The following is a 12,432-nucleotide window of genomic DNA, read 5'->3' on the forward strand; positions in this document are numbered from 1 at the left end:
ATATAAACGATTATCTGGCTTTTCCCGGTCACACTCAAACTTAGTGAGGTTAATGTGAAAAGGCGGGTCGCTTAATAGAAGGTAAAAACCCCGTCGTTGAAGACCTTAGCCGTTATGCAGTACAGTGACTAAGAGGTTTGACAGAGAGAACTGTAATTGCTATGGTCTTATCGTTCCGAAATCGAAGAGAGAAGGAAGACAGGATAGGAGAAAGTCAGCCATTCAGAGAACGAACATTATCCGTTCAGGATAAAATCCACCCAGGGAATCGAACCCGCGGCCTAGCGCTTACTAGCTACCAACCAAGCTAACTAGGCTGGCAGAAAGTGTTTCATTATGGGAAACGAACAGGCACCTACCTACAACATTGGGCGGCGTTTCTTCTATCAACTTGACCAATTGAAACAGATAGTCCAACTCTTTGACGTTAACTGTTTCGTTGGGTCCTATTGTAATGCCTGTGCCGTTGAATAGACCGTGCATTATGGAAAGCCATTTAATCTGAGAAGAAAAAACATAGATAAAAACGTATACAAAAGGTAAAAATAAAGTACATTCAAAGATGATGTAAAATATGTATGTATTTGAATACATACAGTTTTGCTTTTACACTAACAAACAGATACAGGAAGGAAGTTTTCATTTTACAAAACTATTTGGTTCTGTCTCTCTACTCTCTATAAGTTCCCATAGATTCCCAAGTCTTTGACCGATTTTGATGAATATTTCTAGGTTTACCTTCCATCAGGTGCTGCAATCTGGTGGCATCTCGTCGCATTTCTGGAGGACTTGTAAGCTGAAATAGAAAATAATTTACCCTCATTTATAAGTACTGCCTTAACGAGACTGTGGAATAAATAGATGGACATCGTTTTCCGTGTTCAGACGGGATTGGCGTTTTTCGTCAGCCTCTCAATCAGCCTGCAAATTTTACAAACGGATGCTCTTTGCATTCAATATTTGCCATTTCTTTAGCAAGGGGAATTTCAGGCTGGTATACTACTTGTTTAAAGTCTCCCAGCATAACAAATAAATAAAATATAGATTTTTTTAAAGAGGTTTAACAGAGGGAACTGTAATTGCTATGGTCTTATCGTCCTTAAATCGAAGAGAGAAAGAAGATAGGATAGGAGAAAGCCAGCCGTTCCGAGAACGAACATTATCCCATCAGGATAAAATCCACCCCGGGCGGGAATCGAACCCGCGGCCTAGCGCTTACAAGGCAGACGTACTTTACCAAAGCAGGTGCATTAAGTGTAGCATCAAGTTCGGGTATGCGATACCGACCATATTGCTGTACAAAACACTCTGCCTTGCTCTGATATAAATAGAGATATTAACGCAAAATTTCCGTCCCGGCCGGGATTTGAACCCAGCACATCTGGGTTAAGAGGCAGTGGAAACTCACCTTGGCGAATTTCATTTCAAACTTGACCATCTCCTCAGCATCCTGTTCCAATTTACCATCGTCAATTTTAGCTAGGGTACTGCTAGGGGCAAGAGCCTTGGCAGTCCCGATGATCCATTGAGTGTAGGCTTCTATTTGTTTGGCATAGGAGTCGGGGTCTACTAGCATTGATCTGGGGAGAGCCGGAGCTCCTTAACAAATAAATAAGTAGAGATATTAACGCAAAATTTCCGTCCCGGCAGGGATTCGAACCCAGCACGTCTCGGTTAAGAGGCAGTGGAAACTCACCTTGGCGAATTTCATTTCAAACTTGACCATCTCCTCAGCATCCTGTTCCAGTTTACCATCGTCAATATTAGCTAGGGTACTGCTAGGGGCAAGCGCCTTGGCAGTTCCGATGATCCATTGAGTGTAGGCTTCTATTTGTTTGGCATAGGAGTCGGGGTCTACTAGCATTGATCTGGGGAGAGCCGGAGCTCCTTGGTCCACCTGGGAATAATATCAAGATAAGTGGTATTGCATCTGCACCAAGAAAATATGTAAAAGATTTTTTTTAAGAGGTTTGACAGAGGGAACTGTAACTGCTAGGGTCTTATCGTCCCGAAATCGAAGAGAGAAGGAAGACAGGATAGGAGAAAGTCAGCCATTTAGAGAACGAACATTATCCGTTCAGGATAAAATCCACCCAGGGAATCGAACCCGCGGCCTAGCGCTTACTAGGCAGACGAGCTACCAACCAAGCTAACTAGGCTGGCAGAAAGTGTTTCGTTATGGGAAACGAACAGGCACCTACCTACAACATTGGGCGGCGTTTCTTCTATCAACTTGACCAATTGAAACAGATAGTCCAACTCTTTGACGTTAACTGTTTCGTTGGGTCCTATTGTAATGCCTGTGCCGTTGAATAGACCGTGCATTATGGAAAGCCATTTAATCTGAGAAGAAAAAACATAGATAAAAACGTATACAAAAGGTAAAAATAAAGTACATTCAAAGATGATGTAAAATATGTATGTATTTGAATACATACAGTTTTGCTTTTACACTAACAAACAGATACAGGAAGGAAGTTTTCATTTTACAAAACTATTTGGTTCTGTCTCTCTACTCTCTATAAGTTCCCATAGATTCCCAAGTCTTTGACCGATTTTGATGAATATTTCTAGATTTACCTTCTGCGGAAATGATGTTGTTGTTGTTGTTGTTAGTGTTGTTTACTAATGCAAACGAATTGATTATTAGGTTATTTTCCTACTTCCTCTGTTGAAATTATACAACTTTCATTCTACTACAATTCACATAACGAACTATTCTTAGTTTACCTTCTGCGGAAATGATGCTGTTGTTAGTGTTGTTTACTAATGCCAAGGAATTGATTATTAGGTTATTTTCCTACTTCCTCTGTTGAAATTATACAACTTTCATTCTACTACAATTCACATAACGAACTATTCTTACTCTGGATTACCATGTTTTACCTTAGATCGAGCTGTAGTAGAGGCGGAGTCAGTCCATTCAGTGAGATGTGTTAGTGATATCAGGTGCTGCAATCTGGTGGCATCTCGTCGCATTTCTGGAGGACTTGTAAGCTAAAATAGAAAATAATTTACCCTCATTTATAAGTACTGCCTTAACGAGACTGTGGAATAAATAGATGGACATCGTTTTGCGAGTTCAGACGGGATTGGCGTTTTTTGTCAGCCTCTCAATCAGCCTGCAAATTTTACAAGTGGATACTCTTTGCATTCAATATTTGCCATTTCTTTAGCAAGGGGAATTTCAGGCTGGTATACTACTTGTTTAAAGTCTCCCAGCATAACAAATAAATAAATGCAATTTCTTTGTGTTATTATGTCACAACTTTGGTGCTCACTGCAGCATTGTAGGATTTTTCCCAATAAGTATCTCATGAGCAGGAATACTGGAATAGATTTATAATATACGTACCCAACAAGATAAATGAAAAACATTGTTCCGGCAAGATGTAAACAGAGACTAGATTCAAACCCTGGTTTCAGATAAATTATTCAAGGGAAATGCTCAAACCGGAAGCTGCAAAAAATGGGCCGTTGTATGAGTTTCCCATTGTTACACTTACTCTATCCTGGACACTCTTTGTTGTGTTGAAATCTCAGAATAATAGGGTAACTATGAAAAAATGGATCCTCTCCTTTCAGGCTCTCGAATGAAATCCGTACAACAGCCCATTCGTTATCTTGAGGTCAATGACCCCGCAGCCTTTATCTACAACTATGTGCTTGGTAAACATTGTCCACGGAAGAGCTATAAAAAGAGAATATCTATGTTCAGATAAAATAGAAGTGGGCCTATGTGTAAATTGTTTTTGAATCAATACGAGACAATTCAAGGTATTTTATTAATTTAAAATACACCATATTAAAATTATAATACAAACTTAAAGATATGAGTTTGTTTAACAAAAAGTTAAAGAATGTGGCTTTACAACACTACACAACAAACCTAGAAGTTTATGACATGTTTAATTATAACAACATTAGTCTCTGTATTAAACACTTTGCTATTTCGGTTCTATTCCACAGGAAGACAAGCAAAACCTGCAAAGTATTTGCTACAGAGATTCAGCATTTGCCTAGGTGGAGGTAAAAATTCAGAACGGTAATAAAAATGCTAAGTAATTCTATGAGATGTGAATTGCTTATGCTCGGGGACACACTAACTTTCATCTCGAAGTGTGGATCAGGACATTAGCAAGTCTTCAGTAGCATCCAGGGCCATATTTAGGTAATGATAATGATACAATAATATTGTTGCACATATGAAATTTTATACTCTCTTTCTCTTTGGACATACCATGTACAATGTATAAACCAAAGTTTGTACCGACCAGGGAACATGGGTCTTAGGCCCATCCCTACCTGATGAGCACACACACACACAATCAGGTAGATTTGATCAGGTTTACCTGTTGTAAGGTATACCTGATAGTGAGTGGCTGGCCTAAAATCAAATTTTTGCATGAGTCGCTCCTTCACAGTTGGGTATGTCACACATGGACTTAGCTTGAAACCGTGACAGCACAGAGCGCAATTTGAACACATATAAAAATCCTTCTCCTTAAAATACACAGAACGTGCTTGACATGCAGATACCTGAACCCTGCTCACAGTCGAGAGTCCACCGGTTCGATTCCAGGGAAATTTACTTGTCCCATCGACTCTTCTTTTTCTTTTCCCTGTTGGACGGACTGGGGGAGACTTCTGAAGGTGCAGCTACGGGGGGAGGGGGAGGGCAGTTATAGGAGGGAGGGGGGTATGAGGTAGAGGGGGCGGGGGTGTCTCTGGTTTGTTCCCACGTATGATCCTCGGAAGCTTTGAACTGAAAAGGAGCCGAACAAAAATAAAATTAATATTAGGTACTACAAGTGGTTCTGTGAACTGTAGACCTCACTCAGATTCTTTTGCCTAAGCTGAGACTTTAACAATAACGTCCTTTCATATCGACAATATTGTTGTTTAACTTGGTACCTATTTGAATTTTGGACAAATTTACGATTTAGAAAAATCTCCTGCTTTGAAAAAATGTCTTCTGGGTACTCCTACCTATGAATGGGTAACCCTACGTAATACATAATTATGTATCAAAACAGAAATAAAACTATCTACAAATCACATGGGTTTAACTTACTATTCACATGCTTACTTGGTAACGATTCACGAATAAAAGGGAAATTTGTTGACACAGGGGAGTATCGAACCCGCAACTTCTCAATCGTAAGTCGGACAGTTCTAGAAGTAGCACCATTCGATTCGGCGTGAAAAATCACATGGGTTTAACTTACTATTCACATGCTTACTTGGTAACGATTCACGAATAAAAGGGAAATTTGTTGACACAGGGGAGTATCGAACCCGCAACTTCTCAATCGTAAGTCGGACAGTTCTAGAAGTAGCACCATTCGATTCGGCGTGAAAAATCACATGGGTGTAACTATTCACATGCTTACTTGGTAATCACGAATAAGAGGGAAATTTGTTGACACAGGGGAGTATCGAACCCGCAACTTCTCAATCGTAAGTCGGACAGTTCTAGAAGTAGCACCATTCGATTCGGCGTGAAAAATCACATGGGTGTAACTATTCACATGCTTACTTGGTAATCACGAATAAGAGGGAAATTTGTTGACACAGGGGAGTATCGAACCCGCAACTTCTCAATCGTAAGTCGGACAGTTCTAGAAGTAGCACCATTCGATTCGGCGTGAAAAATCACATAGATTAGAATATTCACATCCAAATGACCAAATGTTTTCGATGTCTCTTACCGTTTACGAAATAAGGGTTAAGCACAATGACTTTGGTTAATATCTGGATGGGTGACTATCCGATTTTAACCAGATTGTTACAGTCGCGTCCTTGGACCATACCGGTATATCATACCAAATTTCATCGCTTTACGACTAACCGTTCTTGAGATATTTTGTATACCACCTTTGCCCACTGAAGCAACAATGACATTGGTTAATATCTGGATGGGTGACTATCCGATTTTAACCAAATTGTTACAGTCGCGTCCTTGGACCATACCGGTATAGGCAACTTCTCAACCGTAAGTCGGACAGTTCTAGAAGTAGCACCATTCGATTCGGCGTGAAAAATCACATAGATTAGAATATTCACATCCAAATGACCAAATGTTTTCGATGTCTCTTACCGTTTACGAAATAAGGGTTAAGCAACAATGACTTTGGTTAATATCAGGATGAGTGACTATCCGATTTTAACCAAATTGTTACAGTCGCGTCCTTGGACCATACCGGTATATCATACCAAATTTCATCGCTCTATGACTAACCGTTCTTGAGATATTTTGTATACCACCTTTTCCCATTTAAACCTGTAGTACACACATACGTGCGTGCGTACATACATACATACGTACACACATACGTACACACATACATACATACGTACAGACCATGGAATAAAAACCACTTTTTTGGAATCAGGGGACCCCAAAACGGATATTTCCACCCATTTCCCGATTTTGAAAATTTGGACCGATTGCAATACTTTCATTACTAGTATAGCTCCGCTATACTGTAGTAATAGAAAGTAAAAAGGAGGGAGTGAAGAGTTGTGAAAGAAAGGGATAGAGAGAGTGAGGGATTAGATAAGAAGGAATGGGGACTTCTAAGTAATCCTATCTAAGTAATCCTACCTATGAATGGGTAACCCTACGTAATACATAATTATGTATCAAAACAGAAATAAAACTATCTACACGTCTTATGTATCTAATCTAAAAAAAAGTAAATAATAAAATTAAAGAATGGTTGATTTTGAACCTTTTAAACAAAACAAAAGATTTAACTTTGGTTGATTTTGAACCTTTGAAACAGAACAATAGATTTATTCCCATGCATATGAATATGTATTGATATGCGTGGCAACTGTATTGAGGGATCGTAATATTTTGAAAGATCGTAACGGGGGCCCCATTCAACTTTGGGGCCCCAAATTTCAATCAGCGACGTGCCTTGATTTAATGAAGATGTGTACCAATTTCAATCAAAATTAAAATAATAATAATAATATAATAATAATACTTAATAATAATAATAATAATATAATAATAATAAATATAAATAATAATAAATAATAATAATAATAGTAATAATAATTAATAATAATAATAAAATAACTGCGCAGATTTTTTCTTTTCCCAATCCTTTTTGTTTAACCTCATTTTTTATATTCCATATTATTTTTCCGTGTTAGAAGCAGACCTTTAACTACCGAACGGTCTATTGTAATGTGGACTGTATAATATATGTCTTGCATTTTTGATGGGTTTTCAATTTCCAATCAACTGTCTTTCACGAGGCCTGAGAGCACCCCGGACATCCAGCAGCCACGGGTCACCTGTCCAACTGATACCAACCACCTTATCTTTTCAGCGATCCATTGGAACTATCCGTACCTTACATTACGTAGAACGTACTATTGTAATTCAAAATGGACATTATTTGTAGAGGAAAATTGGCGGCCCTAGTTTTCACTCACCTGTGCTTGGTACTGGGCTTTGAACGCGGCCTTCATCGCTGCCAGCCGCCCCTGACCGGGCCCCATCTTGCTCATGTTGCCCAATGAGCCCATCACATCCCCCGAGGCCGCCCCTGATGAGCCCCTACTGCTTGGTTCCTCTATATCGTCACTGCCCAGCCCTGGTCTATCCCGTTCCCGGAATCCGAACCCCTTACCCCCTGTATTGGCGGACTTGCCCTTACCTCCCTTGAACCGGGACTTACGGAACCAGGAACTCTGCAAACACACACAGGCCATATAACATTATAGCTATCCTATTGAATATGATTCGAATTGGTCACTAAAAACGTGCAGCACACTTACAGTACCTCGGTACATTAAGAAAAGTTACAGTATCTCGGCACCGCTTTTGCATTACTTCTACATTTACTTCTACATCCATGCTTATCCAAGAACGGAAAATTTTGGTTAGAAAATTTCCGCTCTGGTTGGATTTCGAACCTAGCACCTCCAGGTCGAGAGGTAGTGCTTTTGACCACTTGGCCACAGAGGTGGGCAAAAAAAAAGAACATGATTGAAAATTTGTAGGGTAATTCAATAAGAAGCCTCCGGTGCTCTCAACTACTTGTATATTACTTGCTCATTCTTTGGACGCATCTTTCACAATGAACTGCACATAGTTCCGCATGAAATGACACACTTTCTTCGGCTTATCTGACAAGTCCCGCGTTCTTGTCCGATGTCTCTTCAGCAAATCTCTGGCCGTAGCACTTTTCTGGCCTTTGCAGCCATTGGCCTTCGTTTCCTCCAGTCGATCGCTGGGTGCTGTATTCATTTTTCTCAGCATCATTCGTTTTTTCACCACAAAGGAACTTGTGTGTTTGTCTATCTCGGACTTTTTCCCTTTGGGTTTATTTCGCATGAGCATCGAGTTGGTTGTAATACTGGCTCGCTTCACGGTTTTCGTCGACCCGTTTACTTTCATTGCATTGTTCGGTTTACTCATAGGAAGATTCCCGCTCTTCTTGAGATTACTTACGAGAATTTGGTTTTGTTTTGCCGCCAAATGAGGCGATGTTTCTTCAACTACTGTGTTTATGTCGTCGCAGATGCCATTTTCTTTACTTTTGTCGTGAGTATTTATAATGTCATTTTTTTCATTATTGATATTAGCCAAGACTTGTGAATTCTTCTCCCCACCCATCATACTTGTAGGGTTATTTATACTTTCGTTACCGGTGACGCTAATAGTAGTATCGATGTAGTTGTCATTCAATTTACCACCCGTGTTAGCCCTCTTTATAGTTTTGTCAGAATCCTGACTCATAGCACAACTAGTACAAACATCAGTTTCCTTCAAATCACAATGATCAATAGCTTCATCAATATGTTCACTAACATCTCTAATGCTTTCATCAGGCTTCACGTTATCTCGCTCAGTTTTACAAGCACGCACTTTAAAAAAAGACGATGGTATGTCGTCATTGGAGATTGCTGTGGAGAACTCTTCTTCAGAGCTACTTTCAAGAATATCAGATTCTTTGCCACGGATATGCTCTTTATTCAGCGAACATTGAACACCAGAATGTTGACAGGGTGCTCTGAGTTTATTCTCTATTCTAGCAGACACAGCTTGATCTATTCGTAATGGTTGATTCCCAGAATATTCGTTGGCTCCATGATTCCCGGAATATTCATTGGCTCCATTATTCCCGGAACATTCATTGACACCATGATTCCCGGCACATTCATTGCCTCCACGATTTCCGCCACAATATCTGCCCTCATAATTCCTGGAACATTCATTGCGGCCACGATTTCCGGTACATTTATTGCTTCTATAATTTCCGGAATATTCATTGGGTTCATAATTCCAGGTATATTCATTGCCTCGATAATTCCAGGTACATTTATTGCCTCCACAATTCCCGGCACATTCTCTGCTTCTATAATTCCCGGCACATTCATTGGCTCCACGATTCCTGGGAAAATCAAAGACTGCACAATTCCCGGCACATTCATTGACTAAACGATTCCTGGCACATTCGTCGACTCCACAATTCCCGGCACATTCATTGCTTTCATAATTCCCGGCACATTCATTGACTCCGTAATTCCCCGCACAATCATAAACCTCCGGGTATTCGTCAACCACGTCCTTCTGTGTTACACTGAGAAACAACTTGATGTGATTCTTTCTATTTGGGTCTTCCTCGGTGTCGTCATTATTTCCATCTGTTTCAGACGTGACTTGTGCTGACTCGGGCGTAACTTGTGCTGATTCGGGTAAGACTTGGGCTGAATGATGCGTAACTTTTACAGACTGAGGCGTAACTTGGGCTGACTGATGTGTGAATTGTGCTGACTCGGGCGTAACCTGGCATGACTCGGGCGTAACTATTACTGATTCGGGCGTAATTTGGGCTGAATGATGCGTGACTCTTGCTGAATGATGTGTGACTTGTACTGGCTGATATGTGACTTGTTCTGACTCAAGCGTAACTTGTGCTGACTGAGTTGTTAACTCTGTTGACTCAGACATGACTTGTGCTGATTCAGACGGGGCTTGTGCCGGTTCATAAGGATGTTCAGGTTCTGTTCTACATTCCACTACATCACTGTTATCCACCACATCTTCAGCATGGTGATCATGCGTCAGCATCAAGTGTCTTGCTGAATGCACGGTGAATGCTGATAGGTCACCCCCTGCCTCTTCATCGCCCGGTACATCGTAGGGACTTCGTACTAGCAGTGAAGGGGGTTCTATGCCACTACTGTCGTCTATTTGGACCGAATCTATTTCGCTCACATCACCAGCACCTGTTGGTCAAATGTGTATCGGTCTTAGTAAATTAGAAAGTTTCGTTCATTGTGTGGTCTAAGAGTCTAAGTGGTTTGTGTCCGACGATGTGTTAGATATCTAGAGACTAGGGGTTGCCTCTTCTAATATAAATATGTATCCCAAAAGGTAATAGTGTAAAAATCATGAGAGTAAACATGTACTAAAATTGTCCTATCAGCCTGAGAAAATTTTCAACGTAAGCAAGGGATTTTTCCTTTCTTAAACACGAACAATCTGATTAAAATTCAATAAAAACCTCCCAAGTCCCGTGATTTTTTCAGAAACGTCCCCAGTCCTGTGATTGTACCTGAAGTTTCAGTCGTATTGAACAGTTCAATCAGCCACCTAGGAAAGAAGAATTGGACTTGATCGCGTTCTTCAATGCGAAGCAGACTGGCTGTAGACATAACACTGGGGGTGTTATCCAGACACGTATTTCCCTCGTAGAGAACTGTCAGACTGTCCGCCGTGGAAGTTTGAACTGAAGAGAAACGGCGGAAAACCCGCAACTTTAACTTTAATAGCAGGCGAAACCCCAAACTTTTACTTTAATAGAAGACGAAATCTCCAAACTTTTACTTTAATAAAACAGAATATACAATTATACATTGTTTGTACTGTAGTCTAGATCCCGATGTATCTAGTTTGTTTCTCATAAGATTTCTAAAGCCTTTTATGGATCAAAATGTTGGTCAGTTAGTTGACCTCCTTAAAAAAAAAAAAAAAAAAAAAAAAAAAATTTTTAGCTGGACTTGGAAAAAAAAGGTTCGGTTGTTAATAGACTTGATATGGATGCCACAGATAGCCCTTGTGTTTTTCAAGTCTTTTTTTGCGAGTTATGGTTTGGGGCTTCTCTAAGTTAAGTAACCGAGGTTGATGTCCTCTTTGAATATCTATAACGACTCTTTCATTTTCTTTTTCTTCTCTCGAGCAGGGTTTTCATCTTAAGACGAAGTAAATTCTTTCTACATTATTTACCGTTTCTTCCCTTGCTACTTAACAGTTACTATTAAACTTGTCTATACCTTTTTATATTTCTATTTGATTAACTTGTTGGATCATCACTCGGGTGGAAAACTTTCGGCTGACCAAGTTTTTTGAATACTTTTCGGTTCCAGGACTGATATTTCTACTCTTTGATTCGGGTTCGCTTAGGGCTACTTTTGCTTCTGCCCACTTTGCGTCTAAATTAAGTTGTCACTGGTGGAAACTTTGGCTGACCAAGTTTTTTAATACTTTTCCGGTTCAGGACTGGATATTTCTACTTCTTTCGGATCCGTGCTTAGGCGCTACTTTGCTTCTGCCCACTTTCGGTTTCTAAGATTAAGTTTGTGACTGCTTTGGGTAAACATGTGGTCTACTTCCTTAGTTAGACTAAAGTCTTTGACTGCCTCGATTTTGACTATTTGCGCATCGATACTAAGTTAGCAATTGTTTGTTCAAGACTAAGTTTTTATTTACTAAGTTGGTAGACCAACAGTAAGTTCCGTAGGTAGATGGGAACCCGTTCGGTGTTCAACATCTTCTTACATAACGCTCGTGTCTACAAGCGTAACAATTACGCTGTTTGGTTTAGTTTGGACCGGAGGTTTCATGAAGACCGGCAAACTTCTTCCTTGGAAAGCTTTACAATTTATAGTACAAGTGCTTCGTACGTCCTTTTTTCCTAAAGACTACTTCCAACTTTTTTTCCTTCTTTCTATTTCGACTCCACTTTTACCTAAGATCAATTGTCCTTTACTATTCTTAAATGTAGTGATTGAATACTCCACCTACCGCGCTCTCTTACTTCTTCGCGACACCGCGCAACATTGCCTTTCGGTCCTTCGTACCTTGATCTTACAATGTCACCTACTATCACCGATTACTTTGTCGTAGTTTACATCTCGAGTAGTTTACATCGTGAGACAAACGTTTAGCGGACCGAGCGTGTTCAAGTAGACTTGAACTATTGTGTCCACTCTCACTTTCTTCTCTCTCTGTTTCACTATATTCCGATTTTTTACAAACCAGGGAGTATTACGCTTGGAAAACAAGGTATTATTCATACTACAGAAAAGGATACATTCCTAATTGTGTTTGTGTATCTATATGTCGACTCAAACTTTAACTCAGAATGAAGATAATTAGGTATTTTTAGAAAAATGATACTATCT

At 39.9% G+C, this 12,432-nt stretch overlaps 3 protein-coding genes across 3 annotated transcripts in view; all 3 read right to left on the minus strand.

The window, feature by feature from the left end:
* Positions 1-496: 496 nt before the first annotated feature.
* LOC103521392 lies at positions 497-2,993 on the minus strand. Its single transcript, XM_026832087.1, has 5 exons — positions 2,887-2,993; positions 2,188-2,343; positions 1,697-1,897; positions 739-796; positions 497-501 (listed from the first exon to the last, which is right to left on the minus strand). The coding sequence occupies exons 1-5, from the start codon at positions 2,977-2,979 to the stop codon at positions 497-499; spliced, it is 513 nt and encodes a 170-aa protein (XP_026687888.1). The 5' UTR covers positions 2,980-2,993.
* A 745-nt stretch (positions 2,994-3,738) lies between these two features.
* LOC103521391 (ATP-dependent RNA helicase DDX42) overlaps positions 3,739-12,432 on the minus strand; it is a gene marked incomplete at its 5' end in the record, with an annotated part of 13,918 nt that continues 5,224 nt past the window's right edge. The window contains 2 exon segments of the mRNA XM_008486501.3: positions 3,739-4,765; positions 7,453-7,710. Of these exon segments, the coding sequence (XP_008484723.1) occupies positions 4,589-4,765; positions 7,453-7,710 (435 nt within the window).
* The window catches only part of LOC113472362, a 9,267-nt gene continuing 4,881 nt past the window's right edge, over positions 8,047-12,432 (minus strand). Inside the window, exons 2-3 of the mRNA XM_026832086.1 lie at positions 10,584-10,757; positions 8,047-10,254 (exon numbers count right to left, since the gene is read on the minus strand). Of these exons, the coding sequence (XP_026687887.1) occupies positions 8,075-10,254; positions 10,584-10,757 (2,354 nt within the window). The 3' untranslated portion in view covers positions 8,047-8,074. The remainder of the gene's footprint in view (positions 10,255-10,583; positions 10,758-12,432) is intronic.

The sequence above is a fragment of the Diaphorina citri genome, unplaced genomic scaffold (assembly GCF_000475195.1).
Source record: "Diaphorina citri unplaced genomic scaffold, Diaci psyllid genome assembly version 1.1 scaffold5133, whole genome shotgun sequence".
NCBI lineage: Eukaryota > Metazoa > Arthropoda > Insecta > Hemiptera > Psyllidae > Diaphorina > Diaphorina citri.